The following is a 15,505-nucleotide window of genomic DNA, read 5'->3' on the forward strand; positions in this document are numbered from 1 at the left end:
TTTCTGATCTGGTTAAAGCACTGTTACTCAGGCCTCACACTGGGGAGAGGAATTTCAGTGCAAAGGAGATATTTTCATTGCGTGGTAGGTTAAAAGGAAAACCATCTTCTAGTGAACAGTGCTTTTCCAAAAAATCACTGAAGAGTCAGTACTAGTGTGCTGTTATCCCCTTAGGAAGATTAATACACTACACCAGGAACAAATAAATAAATCACACATGCTGTCAGGCAGACATGGGAAAAAAATGCTTCTTTTTTACTGAAACTATTGGGTCAAGTGACCTTGTTTTGACCTGGGCTTGGGCGGGAGCCAGTCCCTGTGGAACAAATGTAAGAAAACTGTGCTTGAAATGGCTTTGGGGTTTTTCTTATTTTCTTTTTGTTGGGCAGAGTTTTAAAAATAACAGAGAAAAATCAAATCCACTCAAATAACTGATGTATTTATTTTCTTATATACACTTAAATATGGCACATCTGACAGTAGTTGTACAATAGACACAAAATGATAATCAAAGCTGAACAGTAGATCAAATAACTCAGTGCTGAACCTATTAGAAGCCAAATCCTGTACACTGAATTTCTGAAGAAAGTTTTACCCAGGAGCTGCATTAGCTAAGGATTCAGAGGCTAAGATTATCAAGTCTCAATTTCTGAAGGACTGGCTGGAGACTGTGACTCTATTTCCAATACACAGTTTCATCTCCCATAATGTGACACTGAACTGATACTTTCCAATCTTTCTTCCATGCAGACAGAAATTCATCAGCTGTTGTTACCTCTTAGAGAACAATTAGCAATGTCCGAAAGGATTCACTTGCAGTTATGATTACTCTAATAAATAAATGCAGACTGGATTAATTCTTCTGCTATTAATGTGGAAGGTGTTCATGTTTACTATTGTTTGAAAGTCAGTGACAGCTACTTTGCGAAGCAGTGGATTTTCAAAGAACAGGGGAAGCTCAGTCAAGGAGTTTCTCTGCTTTGGGACCCATGAGAACCTCTCTTCTCCTTTGGACAACGACAGTGCCTGGAACACACTGGTTTGGCAGTTGGACATGTTCTGGGTTGGGATGGACATCTGTCTTCACAACTGTTAGATTAAGGAGAAAGAACACAAAAGAGAAAAGCATTTTAATATAAAAATTATTCACTGTCACATTTCTCAAATTTTTCATCATTGAACACTGCAATGCTTCCTACACACTGTTTGGGAAAGTGTTGACATCCTACAGCAGAGGGAGACAAGAATTTGCTGCCTCACAATTTCTGTCTACAGCAACATGTCTTGCAGTGGTCCATTTGTCCAGATTCACAACTTAAGTGATGCTTTTCTTTCTTGAAGCCAGTGAAGTCCTGAGGGTTAGCACTGGAAAGTGCTGCCCTTGGACTCTGCAAAGTAGCTGATCTCACTTCATGATTCAGCTTTGCTCCTCCAGAAATACTGCATGGAAGTCTGGCATTAAGGTCCTGTGTCCAGATTACAGGAATTTCTAGAAGCCAAATTAATGTAAAAAAATTATTACATTACTCCTCTCCCACCTGTCTGACACATATACATAACCAATTCTTTCATGCTCATTTTTAGCTCTGCTAATTGTTTTAGCTATTTTTATACTTTATATTTTGTGTTTGTCCTTGTTTTCAAAGCTGAACCTGAAGATGCAAATGCTAATTCTTCCACAGCATCTTCCTTGTGAATAAACCTATGAAGTCACTGGGAGTGAACCCTGTGGGTGACCACTCTGTGAGCTACAGCTCTGCCAAGGTACCCAGGGAAACTGGATGCTGACTATCCTTATATAAACTTTGAGACTAAGCTGCTGCATGCTCCTGGGCCTCTACACGGGACCAAAGCTTTCTGAAAAATAAAAAAAAAAAAAAACCTAATCCAGGAAAACAGGTGTTTTAAGAGGGCATTTTCTATCTGAGATTTTACACAGAAACCTCAAAACTAATAATACAAAGAGATTAGGGAAATTCATGGAGTATAGTAGCCCCAAAACCATTTTCCTGCTTCTCAGTGGAGTCAGAGCTGGTTGAGTAGATTTATATGTGTACAAAATTACATTAGGTTTAGAAAATTACTTGCTCGGAGGACAAACTGGATAAGGAATGTGCTGTGTGCTCTGTGTGCAAATTTAGGGAGCCTTTGTCCCTAACCATCCATGAGATTGCCTTCAGCTGGCACAGAGAACAGCTGGAACAGGATGGGTTCTGCCTAACTACAAGTATCTGTATCTCATTGCAAAATCTAGTATCAGCTGTAGTACAGTTTTAATCATCATTCCCTAAAAAGTATTGGCACTTGAATAATGTCCAGATTTCTTAAAAATACAAACAAACCTTAAATTCCTTTTATACGGTAAGTATTGTAAACATAATATCCATTATTATCATTATCATTGTCATTGTCATTAGTAGTAGTAGTATCTCCCTAACTTCAGCGAGGTATTTTATCCCAAATGGACCTCCCAGACAATTAAGCACTTGCATCTCTAATTCAGCTCTTGCAGTGTCGACACTGAATGGCAAGCATCACTTACCTGCAGGTTTCAGCATGAAATATCTTGTGTTTTAGAGCACAGCTCTCCTGGCTCTCCCTACACAAATAGCAGCTACAGTTCTCTTTACTTTGAAAGAAATCTGTGGGACACTTATGTCTGCAGATGCATTCACAATTTTCTTCATCAAATTCCATATGTTGTCCACACATAGCCAGCTCAGCAAGAGGAGGGAGTCCTGCAATAGCACATACATCATTTAGCAGCACACTCTACATGACTAAATCCTGCTTTTGAAGAGACTCTGTACGTTCCATAATCATTAGGACTCACACATGTACTTTCTGATGGATTCTAGACTTCACAATTTCTGTTGCAACTTCCTGTGCAGAAAAGGACTCGAGAGGATTGCACTGATTATTTCACTTTATTCTAATACTGCTATTTTTTGTGGGTGGAACTTAGCACAAAAATATTTTGAGTGATGTATATTGCAAGAGCCTAGTGTTATGCTTTGGAATTCACAAATATTTACAGGGCAGCAAATTTTAAAAAGATAATCTCAAAAAGGATTTAGTCTGTCTCCATGACAAAAAGGCACATCCATGCAAACTGCCACACCCACCACATGTGTACTTCACTAGACAGTCACTGCAGCAATTTTTAAGCAGTATTTCTATATCTATTAGAGGGCAAGCTGGCCTAGCACTTCAACAAGGAGCACATTCATATTTGTCAAAGATGAAAGAAAATACTTCATTTCAGAAAAAAAAGCCAGAACAGCCAGGGGAACTCACTGTCTAATATCTTCCCTGAAAATGCACATCTGGAGTACAATATGAAGCTAATCCTAGCAAAAAGGGAACCCATTTTGTGAAAGCTTTATTAAAATGCAAGCAGCACATCCCTGGTTAAAGGTCATGGCGTATAAGGTGTCATTGGGAAAGTAATTTCCTGTAACTTTACAATTAGCTCTTGGATATAACCTATGGAATGTGAAATGTAACCTGCACCTCTGCCATCTGATCCCTGATCTCAGTGGCCAGCAAAGGCTTGCACCTTACTTGAAAGAAACTTTCATTTTTATTTACTCAATGATGAAAAACCAATATCTCAACAGAATAAAACCTAAGGCCTATTGAAAGCAGGGAGGGAGTCTGCCCCAAATTCTTGGAAGGCAAACCCTTTCCTTTGGGTGATAAAACCTGGCATGTGTGGTGTTGAGTGTTTTGATCTCACTTTGTTTCAACATCAAAGACAGATTTTAAGTTATTTTGTCCCAGCCACTTGCCAAACACAATGTACTTCAGAGAATGGTATTTTTTCTGAGGAAGTATTGAGTGTATGTCAACAAAGGCCATAATTACACAAGACACAGATTTTAATGCTCCAAGCTGACTATACAAAAGTCTCTGAGTTAAGAGGGCTCTGGCTATTCTCAGTCCTTCAGTCTCAGTCTGAAATAGAGTACAAAGTTTTTTTGGACTAAAAAGTCTAACTTGTGTGTGACTGCCTAACCTGATGGTCAGAGGATCTTATCCAGAGTGAGAAAAGATCCAACAGAAACCACTATGCAAATTATTTCTTGTTTATTAACATTAGGAGACTGCAATTAGTAGACCAGTTTATGAGGTTATTTAGCTTTATTTTAGTTTGCTAGTCTAGGAATTGCTCGCCAGGTTTATTTATTGTTGTCTTGAGTGGTTTATTCTCTTGCTGAATGTAGCTTAAAGCACAAAGGCAAGGTTTCCTTCTCTGTTTCCTCTAGTGCTATGATTGTGTTATTTTGACCAATGCAATTTCCTGAGAAAAATAATTTTTAAAAACTTTACACCGGATTTGGAGAAAATTTTATTTCTCTTAATATTTATTGCTAATAAGTATGTTTAGACTTACACAATTACCACCCAGAATATTTCCTGCCATTTTCTTTGACAAATTAAAATTTTACAGGAGAAGCAGAGGAAAAAAGTCAATTACTATTCTTCTACAAATTTTATGCTCCTCCATTTCCTTCCACAGAGCTGAAGAAGTATACACACATGCTCCTGAGTATGTAGGGTATATCAGTTTGAAAGATTCCTAAATAACTTAAGGTTATCATTAAAAGTACTCAAATATTTTGAAAGGTTATATAACTTAGTGCACTGACTACAGCTAATGTGCAGGACTGGTTTTGTCATCTAATTGCTTATTAATAATTTTCTTAAGAACTTAAACTAAAATAATAATTAAAAGTATAGTACCTGCCCCATGCAATGTGTTCTAGGGCATTTTTTTCTACAGTTAAGAAGATTTCTCAATACCTGTCATAGACTTTTAGGCCCATGTGAAATAAAAATTTGTACAGGATGCCTACTTCACAAAATCTTATAAATACTTTCCCATGTCCTACTCAAGCTGCTGATACAGAGGGCGTAAAACATCCAAGCAAAAAAACATGAGATGGGGGGAAGCACATATGTGTGTTTATTTTCAGGTGAGTTTTCACACCATAATCCAAGTCTGTCTAGGGATGTGGAATAAAAACTTCAACTCTCTCAATGTAAAAAAAAAAGTGAGAAGAAGACCAGAATGAGAGACAAAGAACTTGGAGTGACTATGCAAAAGTGTTTCTGTTATTCCATCTTTACCTTCTCTTCTGTTGGAGTGCTGTGTGTCTATAACACATTCACATTTGTCACTATCCCAGACCCATCCATTATGGCAAAATTTGTTGGTAAAGGGGCATCTAGAAGAAAGAAATTGAGATAGGAATTAAAAAAAGGATAATTAGGGGCATCAGAGTAGCCATTTGGCAAAATGAGCTGCTGGTGTGCTGGGTCTGCCCCCTGTCCCACGTGGAGGCCTGGCATTACAGTGTGCATTACTGCTGCAAACAGAAGGGATGGGGTCTGGGTGGTCCTGATGGCAGGGGGGAGCTCTCTGGCTCCCAGTGACACAGGAAGGAAGTTTAGCACCTATTTCAGATTACAGCCTTGGGAAAAAGCTACAGTTTTGCAGCTCCACTTTTCCATAAAACAGCTTTACCCCAGGCAGGGTGGTCTTTGCCCTGCAGTATTCATGTTGTGTAACTTTACTGAATTTTGCCTTGCTGCCAAAAGGTTCAGTTCCAGTTTAATTTGCCCATGCTCATGGATACACGGGGGACTATTTCAATGTCAGAGGAATAGATTGACTTTCAGGCCCTTTGCTCTGGGAGGGAAACTCACAAACTGAAAAAAGACTGAGGTTCTTCTGTATTTGTCAAGAAAGAGGATTCAGAGTGGCCAGCAGGCTGAGGGAGGGCTGGAGTGGCTTTGCTGAAATGACACCTCTCACCACCCCAATGTCCAACTCAAGGGCAGTGATGGGGACAAGCAGAATGCAGGGCTTGACAGAGATTTTCGAGTTGACTTCCAGTGAGTCACTCAAGCTATTTCAGTTTCTAGAGTCTTTGTTTATTTGTGTAGCCTTTTCTCACCAGGAGTACTAGTACTTTATGCCACTTTTTGGAGTGAGTTGTGAGGTCACTTTTCTCCCATCCATGAGCCTGACAGATGCAAACCTGGATCAAAAAGTGAAAAGCCAGGATTCAAACTGATTCTGACCCAACATGCCATAAAGTGTGGCAGAGGGCTTTAGCTTGAGCACAGAACTACATGTGCCCTGGCTAAATAATGCACAAGTAGAGTATCTGTGTCAGGCTGAAAACAACTATGCACACATTCTCAAATAGCTCCAGCAGAGCATAGTGCCAATATGAGCTCTCTGGGTTCCTGCTCAAGAACCTAAATATCTTAGTGACCCCAGATGCTGCTGAACTGGCCATCAGTTTGTTGAATTCTGATGACCATTCACTTAAAATTGACATGGTTTGGGTGAACTTTCTAACCCTGAGTGATAACCAAGTTATTCAGAAAAACTATTGGGATAACAGAAAGAGAGTGGACCATTATAACATGCAGATCAGGACAAAACAATTCCAAGTGTGTAAAAGTTTGCAAATGAGGGAACTTACCCATCTTCCTCTGGGTACTGGACAGACCTTCGTATGATGGTGTACTGCTGGCGCTGGGTGTTTGATGTACACTTACAGGCTGTGTGATTGGCAATTTTGATGGGCACAGGCTCAGGAACACTTGTCAAGGGAACCGAGATCTCAAAGAGCTAGATGGCACAAATAACATTTTTTTATTCAAAATTGTAATCAGTAATTACTATTAATAATTAATTATTAAAATTTCAAAGAAACATCTTGTATTCCTTGCCACCATTTTCCCCACCCTTGCTCTTATCTAGAGAAAATTACCATAAATTAAATGAGCAGAAGTGCACTAGGGGTTGTGAAGAGTAAGCAGTGCCCACCAAGCTAGGAACTTGCCAAAATGGGAATCCTAGTGCTGTATTACAGCTATTAAACACCCAACACTACTCAAAATTATTTGCAAGCAGACACAAAAACCTCTTTGGATGCTATGGCCAAATGGGAAAGAGGTAGGTGTTGAGAACTTTGTTTTTGGTTGTGCCATCAGTTGAGTCTCTACTACTTACAGAGACCTGTTTAACTGTCCCTGGGCATAATCACAATATGCATCTTTAGGGACCTAACTTAACCCCCACAGCTTCCTCAGAGAGGGAAGAAACAGGAGTAAATAGAGGAAAGCTGATTCTGCTCCAGCTGGGTTTCTGCAGGGAATCACCCTGGAACTGTCTCTCAGTTGACTATAGCAGGAGCTGAAGGAGCAAAGCAGCCGGCTTTCAGTGCACCCAGAATGTTAAGAGTGATCTCTGAGTAGGCCTGAGGAGGCTCTGGTTCCTTGGGCAGCTCTGTGTAGGAGCTGTTGAAGGGATCCTCACTCCCTCTTCTCCTCAAACCAGCTTCCTTCCCATGGAAACCAAAGCACTGGGCACATCTTGGTGTGCCAGCATGTCTTGGCTTAAAGCTGCATCCACCTGCAGGGCCTGAGTATTCCCAAGCAGACTACTTAGGCATTAAAACTTACAGTTGCAATGTCTAACTTTAGGTGGCATCAATATCCTCCAATTGATATTTTATACCAAGGGAAAAAATCCTCCCACTAATATAGGAATATGGAAATATGGAAATGTGGAAATAATTCCATTAGATGAATAAATCTGAACTGATGGTGGTGTATCCAGAAATGGAACTTTGCTGGGGACTTTTGGGGGAATGCTTATTTTGAAGGATGCTAAAGGAATGTTACACTTTGCAAAATTGCAGTTTTTCAACAAACTTATGAACTGCTGCTCAGAAAACACATAAATAAATAAATACTTCCTAGCCTGACCTAGCTCCCTGAGCTGCTCAGATGTCTTTTGTGGGTGGCCAACAGCTCATAACAGCTTTCTCCTTCTGGTGTGGAATGAAAGCAACTAATGAGCATTGACGCAAGAAGGACAGGCCCTGATTTATTTTACCCCAGCTATATTCCAGTGCAACCAGACACAGTGGAATTACATTCCAACAAACACAAAATAAATACAGAAGTGAGTTGGACCTGTTCCCCACAAGGGCTTCAATTTTCTTTTTGAAACAATTGCCCTTGATCTTATGATTTAAAGAAAAGGCTTTTTCATAAGAATATAATTTATTATGCCAAGTGAAATAGGAATGCACAAGATGAAGGTTTATCAAAGAGGACCAATGTCCTGTGCTTCATCTGTGGGTATGAATCATAGAATCATAGAAAGGCTTGGTAGGAAGGGACCTTAAAGTTCTGTTCCAACCCCTTACCCCTTCCATGGGCAGGGGTGCCACCCCTGGGACCAGATTGCTGATGAACAATGGATGGTTTCAGCCACGGAGTGGATTGAAAGTACAAAACTTGGAGCTCTGCTCAGTCACCCACTGAGCAAAATATCTCTGTAGATATCCCACAGCCTCTAGTGGGAGTCTACAGAAAGAAGCTGTCTGGCTACTCTGTGCTCAGTTTTTGGGACTGGTCATTAAAACTTGGGTATCGCCTGTTGGACCTATTTAGTAATTGACAACTGATTTATGCTTTCTTTCCCTAAGAGGTGTGTGAATTGGGACATTCAGATCCTGAGGCATGCTAATCAAGAGCATCTGGTCTCCCCTGATGAATATGTCTCCTTTTTTGGCTTGCAAAATCGGACATCCAAAATTATTAGCCAGCCTTCTTGGTATGGATGATAATGTTGAAATGCAGCAACCCAACACAACAAAATTTCATGGGGTTAAACCTTGGATACAGAGGATTCCCAGGAGAAAATGATCTCAAGGGGTCCCCAGTCCAAGTGACAATATATTAAAGAAGGATCTAACTTCTGGTCATCGTGAGCCTGCATTCACTTTCTCAGGGCCTGATTTTCCATCTCTGCACATATATAAACAATTTTTAATAATGCAGCATGAATGTAAAATGCTATTGTACACTCCTGCATTCACTCCACATGGATAAAGAATTAATTCTTCTGTTTGTTATGATAGTGCAGACAGATCTTTCATAACAGGATCTCAGAAACCAAACATCCTCCTTCCCCTCCCTTTTTGGTGAGCCAGGGTAAAAAGAAAACAGATGAATGGCCTCATTTACCGTTTTTGACACGTAAGTTGTACTTGTATTCATGCAGCTGAGACTCTCCTCGTTGCAGCAGCCTCCACATCTGAACACATTCACACAGGGAGGCTTGAAAAATTTGTTGGTTGTTGTACCCAGTTCTTTGGCAACTTCCACACAGGTTTCCCTTGGCACACACTGAGTCTTTTGCCATTCTTCATCTATGACTGGAGAAAACAACATTTTTATGAACAATCATGGCAAAGCTAAACCTCTTGATTAGTGAAGCACAAGCATTATATAAATAAAAATGAAGTGCTGGCAAGCCTTTTGCACTTATTTGGATCAATTTGCACTTATTTGGATCAATCTAAGGACCAGAGGGACTCTGAGTGCAAAATTATCCCATAACTTACCCCAGCTGCACTGGCAGAGAGGTTGTTGCATTTATCTGCCTTTAGCTTTCAATGCAAATGACCAAAATTTCTTCTAATTCCAGCAGATCAGGTAGAGCTGCATTGATTTCCCTTAGCTGAGGGTCCCCAGCTCCACAGTGTCTGTCTGACCAAGCTGCCCTGTTCCCCTTTGCTCCTGGGTAGCCTTTCCTGCTGTCACTTTATCCTCTCTCTGAGTGTACCCCACCACAGACTCAGCAGGGCCTGGGCCTTGGTGCAAAAGCACATTAATGATTACCAGATTCTGGTCAGAGGGTTTGAGTACTCCTGGTGGATGTCAGCCAGAGAGCACAGTTTCCAAAATGCCCAGTGAAATCCAAGACAAACAGTCTCACACCTCAGCACCACCAGGGGGTTCAAGCTGAATAACAGCAATGTGAATTCAAGCCTGAGTCATCTATTCAGAACACCATGGCATCTTTCAAATTCTGAATTGCTGTGGATTAGTAGACTAGGCTTGACTGATTTGTCAAATTCTGACTGTGAGAAGGAATAATGCATTTACTGCCTGAGCCAGACAGAGAAAAAAGTGACATTTACCTAATAAACAGAATAGAGTCTTGAGGTTTCTCAAGAGGTGGCTCTCCTTTTTTTGCCTTTTGCTTACTTGATTCAAGTTATGGAATTGCTCATGAGTCAACAATGCTTATGCCTAAATTCTTCCTAAAATGATGAAAAACATTTTTCTTCTTTAGCCCTTACATCAGCCTTGTGAAAGATGAAAAGCAACTTTTAAACTATTAAAAAATGCTCTCTCTTCCAGTGCAGTCCACCTCCCTACTATTGTAAAAGCAGTTCCTACATTTACAGTGAAGTTCTGAGAAAAAAGAAACCTTGGAATCCTTTTAACCTACAAGCTATACCTTGCCTTCAGGTGAAGATCTGTTTTTCTCATTCCTCACTTTCCTTTTGTTATTTTTCACTTTTTCTTAAACTTTGTATATTTAAATAATTTTGTTTATTCCTGAAAATCCTTCAATGGGGTTGATTTGCTCCGTTTTTCAGTCACGCAGAGAGTACAAGAAATAAGAGTTTGATGTCTGAATTGTGAAGAAGAGGCATAAATTAAGAGAAGAATAATCATTAAAATTAATAGAATTTTCTAGAGTAATGTTAGTTCTATCAACACACCAATCTAATCCTAACATTAAAATAGAAAATAGAGTGTTTGCCAAGCTCATTAATGTATGTGCATGTAGTCTCTTCAGATGTCACTTCAGTGAGCAGAAGCAGCGATGACCTTTCCAGCTGCACACATCCTCTCTTTATTAACCACTTCTCTAGCTGAAGGGCTGCTACAGGAACTGGCTGCCAAGCAACTGAGTGTCACATCTTGTTCATCTTGTCACCCTGGTCATTTCTGACACCAAGCACAGAGCAGTTTCTGAGAAATTTGTCTGTGATGCAGTCTCCAGCTTGAAAGTGCTGCAGTCCTTTGTGACTGAGCAGCTCAGGGGAGATCGTGGTTGCATGAAGTGACACAAACTTTCAGTGAATTCATTGTTAAAGCTTTAGAAAGGAGGAACAAAATCCTGAATTTTCCCCTGGTGCAATTTGGAGTGCTGTGGAAGATACTCTAGTGAAACAAAGATAAGTCTTGACCCAGCCAACTCATCAAAACATTTTATTAAAACAAAACAGATGCACTTGGCAGAAAGGTCACTGTTTAATGACTGGAAAGGGTGTGGGAAAGAAATACATGTTTATGGGCTTGTGTTTTTTTAAAAGGAGCTTCAGTACCTTGAACATATTAAGATATTAGAACAAAAGTACCTGCTGTCCTGAGATAATTCCACTTTGAATGGAAGAATGGCCAGCCCCAATGGGCTTTTTTTAACTTCAATTTCAGCACCTTGACTTTTAATGAGAAAGCTGACATCTCTGTGTCTGAATTTAGACTTTCAAAGGGAAAACAGCAAGCAACTTAATAGCTGTCCCAAGCAGAAAACTTTATCAATATGACCATAGTAAAATAGAACCACAGAACAGTTTAGTTGGGAAGGGACCTTAAAGATCACCTAACTCCAACCCCTCTGCTGTGGGCAGGAACACCTTCCTCTAGACCAGGATGCTCAGTATGCAATCCAGCCAGGCCCTGAACACTCCCAGGGATGTGTCATCCACAGCTTCTCTGGGCAACCTGCTTCAGTGTCTTCCTAATATCTAATCTAAACTTCCCCTCTCTCAGCTTCACTACATGCCCTTGGGAAAGTCCCTCTCCAGCTGTCTTGCAGCTCCCTCTTAGATACTGGAAGGCTGCAATTGGATCTCCATGGAGCCTTCTCTTCTCCAGGCTGAACAGCCCCAACTCTCTTAGCCTGACTTTATAGGAGAGGTGCTCCAGTCCTGTGACCATCTCAAATAATTCACAGCACACTAAATGCCGTAGTGACCTTATTATCTGAACATTTTTTATATTATAAATATTGAGCTACAACATTCTGCCATTGAAAAATGCCCATTTCAATGTTCCCTGCCTCAGTAACATTTAATAACATCTCCTTTTGTCATGCTGTTTTGATAAAAGGGATGCTTTAGTTTTGCAGAAATGTTGGTGTTCACTAAATGAGCAACAGTGAGTAGAGGATTACACCACTTGACTCTGGGTACTCCTAATAACTCTATGGATTTTTAATGTTTTTGAGTAGAATTACAAGGGTATGTAAGCAAAATGTTTATCATTATTAAAAGCAGTCTTAATTGTTCTTCATGTGTGTGTTTGTTTTAACTTCTTTTCTGTACAAAATTTCTGTGAAAAGCATAAAGCCGTGCCTGTGATATGAAAATCCTCTTCAGAGAGGCACTTGTATACACATTTCTGTGTTGTGGCTCAGAGAAGCAATTTAAGGCCTTTGTTCCGACATAATTTATCTGAGTAATGGTGTGTGAATGTGGCTGGGGTTGTTGTAAAAGTGGAATTGGAACAGGATCAGTAATATCTGATTTCCCAAAAGGCAAGTGATATGATAATATCACAGCAGGATAAAGACAACAGAGATTATCTCAGCCTGTCCTTCATTAGGCTACAGTTTAGCTTTGCTAGGATGTCCATTTGCTGGACCAAAATATAGTAACTGATCCTTTTTTTTTTCATCCATGAATATGTAATACCTCTTGAGCATCACAGCTACAAGGAGCAATATTCATACTTGCTCCAGATAGAAGGAGTAGGTTGTGATTCTCCACTTTTAGTTTCTGGTTGGTTGCCTCGAGGTCTTCTTTTCTCTGGAGAAACTTTTTCAAACAGATCAAGGTTAGGGCAGCACCTTCTTTCTCTCAGTTCTCACACAGACACTGCTGCTGGTGCAGTGCCTTGTATCAGAGCACACCTAATAAATAAAGGGATTTCTATGCCTGCAGTAAAGTTTATTCATTTCTGCCTGCAAGCAAGTTCTGAAATGTAGCACAATGCTGCTCTCCAGCCCCACATCCAGTCATTCTGACCTGGCTTTTGTACATTGACTTCTCTTTCTTTTGTGCACTGACAAACCCCTGAAGAGTTCATTTCTCTTTGGAGAGTATGCAGAGGAAATAAGCCTGATTTGGCCACAGAACAGGGAGGTGTACTCAGGCTGTGGTCTGACACTTTTTCATACAAACTAATTGTCCAGAAATGCCCTGTTGTTTCTAGTATGGGTATATTCTAGGAAATCCCTTACCTCCTTCACAGTTTACTGCACAAGAATCAGGGAGGGGCCTTGAAGCTGGGATCAGACTTGGCCACAAACCTGCACCTACCTTTCAGTGTGTCAATGTCATAGAAAGCAGCAGCAAATCTGGTAGAGCGATGTGAAGCAGAGCGGGAGTCTAGGTTAGCCAGGCTCTTCAGCTTTAGCCTGCATTTCCACAGCTTCCAGTCCTCGGAGTGAGTGATGTGAAGCAGCTCCTCCAGGCTGGATGCTCTCCTGATCTGCTGTTCTGACCGCTCCAGTGCTGACAGAGATGTCCTCTGGAAGGAAAGGGGGAGGTCAGAAAGGCAGTACTTCCCAGCCCGTCCCCAGTGCAGCACGTGGAGCACTTGGACCAAAGGGCAGCACAGTACTGAGGACATCTGAGTGTGCCTGGGGAAACAGCAGCACACAGAGCTGTCCCAGGCTTTGAGAGTGCCCAGCACCAGACTTATCTGCAGGATTTGTGCCCACATAGATTGGGAAGGGGAGATGCCCATTTCTTCACCCTCTTCATCACAGCCCTCAGAGGTATTTGACAAATGCAGACTTTACTGCGTCCCTGGCAGACACTGGTCACATCACTGCAGTGCCTGAGCTGGCCAGTGGTGCCAGAGGGAATCCCAGGTCACCCTACAGGTAACCTGAATCAGTTCAGCTGGTGAGCCCAGCCCATGTGCCTCTGCAACAAGCCACCTCGGGTGCCAAAACTCTGCTTCCAGCCAAGAGACACCACTGCAGGGTCAGGTGAGACAGCTGGAAGCTGCACAAAGTACAAGGGCCCATCCATGTGGCAGGCAAGCACATCATCCAACGTGCTGCAAAGTACAGGGTGCATCTGCCATCTCCCATTGTGACTACACTTGGGTCCTGCCCACGTCCAGCCTCAGAGCTGTGGCTGTGCAGCAGCATTAGCACAGTCATTGCATTTTCTACCCGTGTGATGTTCATGACCACTCTGCTTCCATTGGAGAAAGCTCCCTAGGAAGACCTGTTCCATCAGTTTGAAGTTAATATTCACTTTAAAAATAGGTTTTCAACACTTCATATTGCCCAGTATCATGTAACAATGGTGCTTTCTTTGGCTGCTGCTTTCTGGCATCTGTGTTTGTGCCTTTATCAAGGCACTGAGTATTTATTTCCACTGACTCACCAGATCTGCTGGAAGCAGTCTCCAACACAAGTAAGAGGTTATCTTTGTAAATGTCTATGTTGCACTGGGCTGGTGCTCTCTCAGCTGTACTCTCTGGTCATACAGTGAACTGTATTTTTTGACTTGCAAACGAAGGGCTGTAGTGCCAGCTGTCATGAATAAAATTCCATCTCTTTAAAGCAAAGCTGTAGTACAGGAAGCTGTCAATGAGGTGTGTAGCAGACAGCAGTGTGAAACAGTAGCAAGCGAGTGCTCTGTGTAGGGCTGGGGAAGGAGTGAGGCAAAGGGCCACCTATAACAGGAAGATTTTTAGATGAGATTTGAAATCCAAGCACTGAGTGCATCTGTTACTTGTTATAAAGACATCTGTGGCATTTAAGTTTGCAGCAGTACAGATGTTAGCCTGTACACATGGGCCAAGTTAATTTTTGGGTAATTACCTTTCACTGACCTAAAATTCCTTAAGTAGATAACTCAGAAAAAGTTATTTGCTCTCCTTTTATGCCTGTACAGAACATTATATTGTGCTTCAGCAAGTTGCCATATTTCATTATAGAGATGGCTGCTTCATAGGCGAATGATTTCTCATGCATTTCATATGTGGTAAAAACTATAAACCCCATCTCAATTCTTATGAACAAATAGCTCAGAAGGAATGTGAATACTTAGCACCAGTAACTGAATTTCTAGACAGTTTTGCAAACAAGACACCCAGAATTTTGCTGATCCAGGAAAGCTGAAATTCAGCTTGAGGTCAATGCGTCAAGACTTATTTGTTCTAAGAACCACAGATTACGCTCCCATTCACTCCCATTCACAAACTGTCTCCTTGGTCTTGCAAAACATGCAAGTGTAGGACCAGGACTGGCATGGTAATGGGACCAAAGACATCAAAACTGAACTCTATTACGCATTAACTTTTTTCCTCTCTCTTTGCGGTACAAAAGAATGTTCTAGCTGAAGCAGCATCCAACACTTCTAAACTAGACTTAATTTACAGAAAACCTGTAAAATGAGATGATAGCATTCTGGAACTTGGAGGATATATCCCTGCACTTCTTGTAAGAGTCAGCAGTTTGGGATGACTAGCTTCTCAATTTCTCTTACTCCTGTATCAAGAGGTTTTATTAATCATAGAATTGTTAAGGTTGGAAAAGACCTCTAAGATCATCAAGTCCAACCATCAACCCAACACCACCGCTGTG

General features: G+C 41.1%; 1 protein-coding gene across 1 annotated transcript in view; it reads right to left on the reverse strand.

Annotated features, from left to right (window-relative positions):
* Window positions 1-418: 418 nt before the first annotated feature.
* Window positions 419-15,505, reverse strand: part of VEGFD (vascular endothelial growth factor D) — a 30,825-nt gene continuing 15,738 nt past the window's right edge. The window contains exons 2-7 of the mRNA XM_009089673.4: window positions 13,218-13,428; window positions 9,061-9,251; window positions 6,501-6,649; window positions 5,134-5,231; window positions 2,543-2,738; window positions 419-1,089 (exon numbers count right to left, since the gene is read on the reverse strand). Of these exons, the coding sequence (XP_009087921.1) occupies window positions 963-1,089; window positions 2,543-2,738; window positions 5,134-5,231; window positions 6,501-6,649; window positions 9,061-9,251; window positions 13,218-13,428 (972 nt within the window). The 3' untranslated portion in view covers window positions 419-962. The remainder of the gene's footprint in view (window positions 1,090-2,542; window positions 2,739-5,133; window positions 5,232-6,500; window positions 6,650-9,060; window positions 9,252-13,217; window positions 13,429-15,505) is intronic.

Source organism: Serinus canaria, chromosome 1 (assembly GCF_022539315.1).
Source record: "Serinus canaria isolate serCan28SL12 chromosome 1, serCan2020, whole genome shotgun sequence".
NCBI classification, from domain to species: Eukaryota; Metazoa; Chordata; class Aves; order Passeriformes; family Fringillidae; genus Serinus; species Serinus canaria.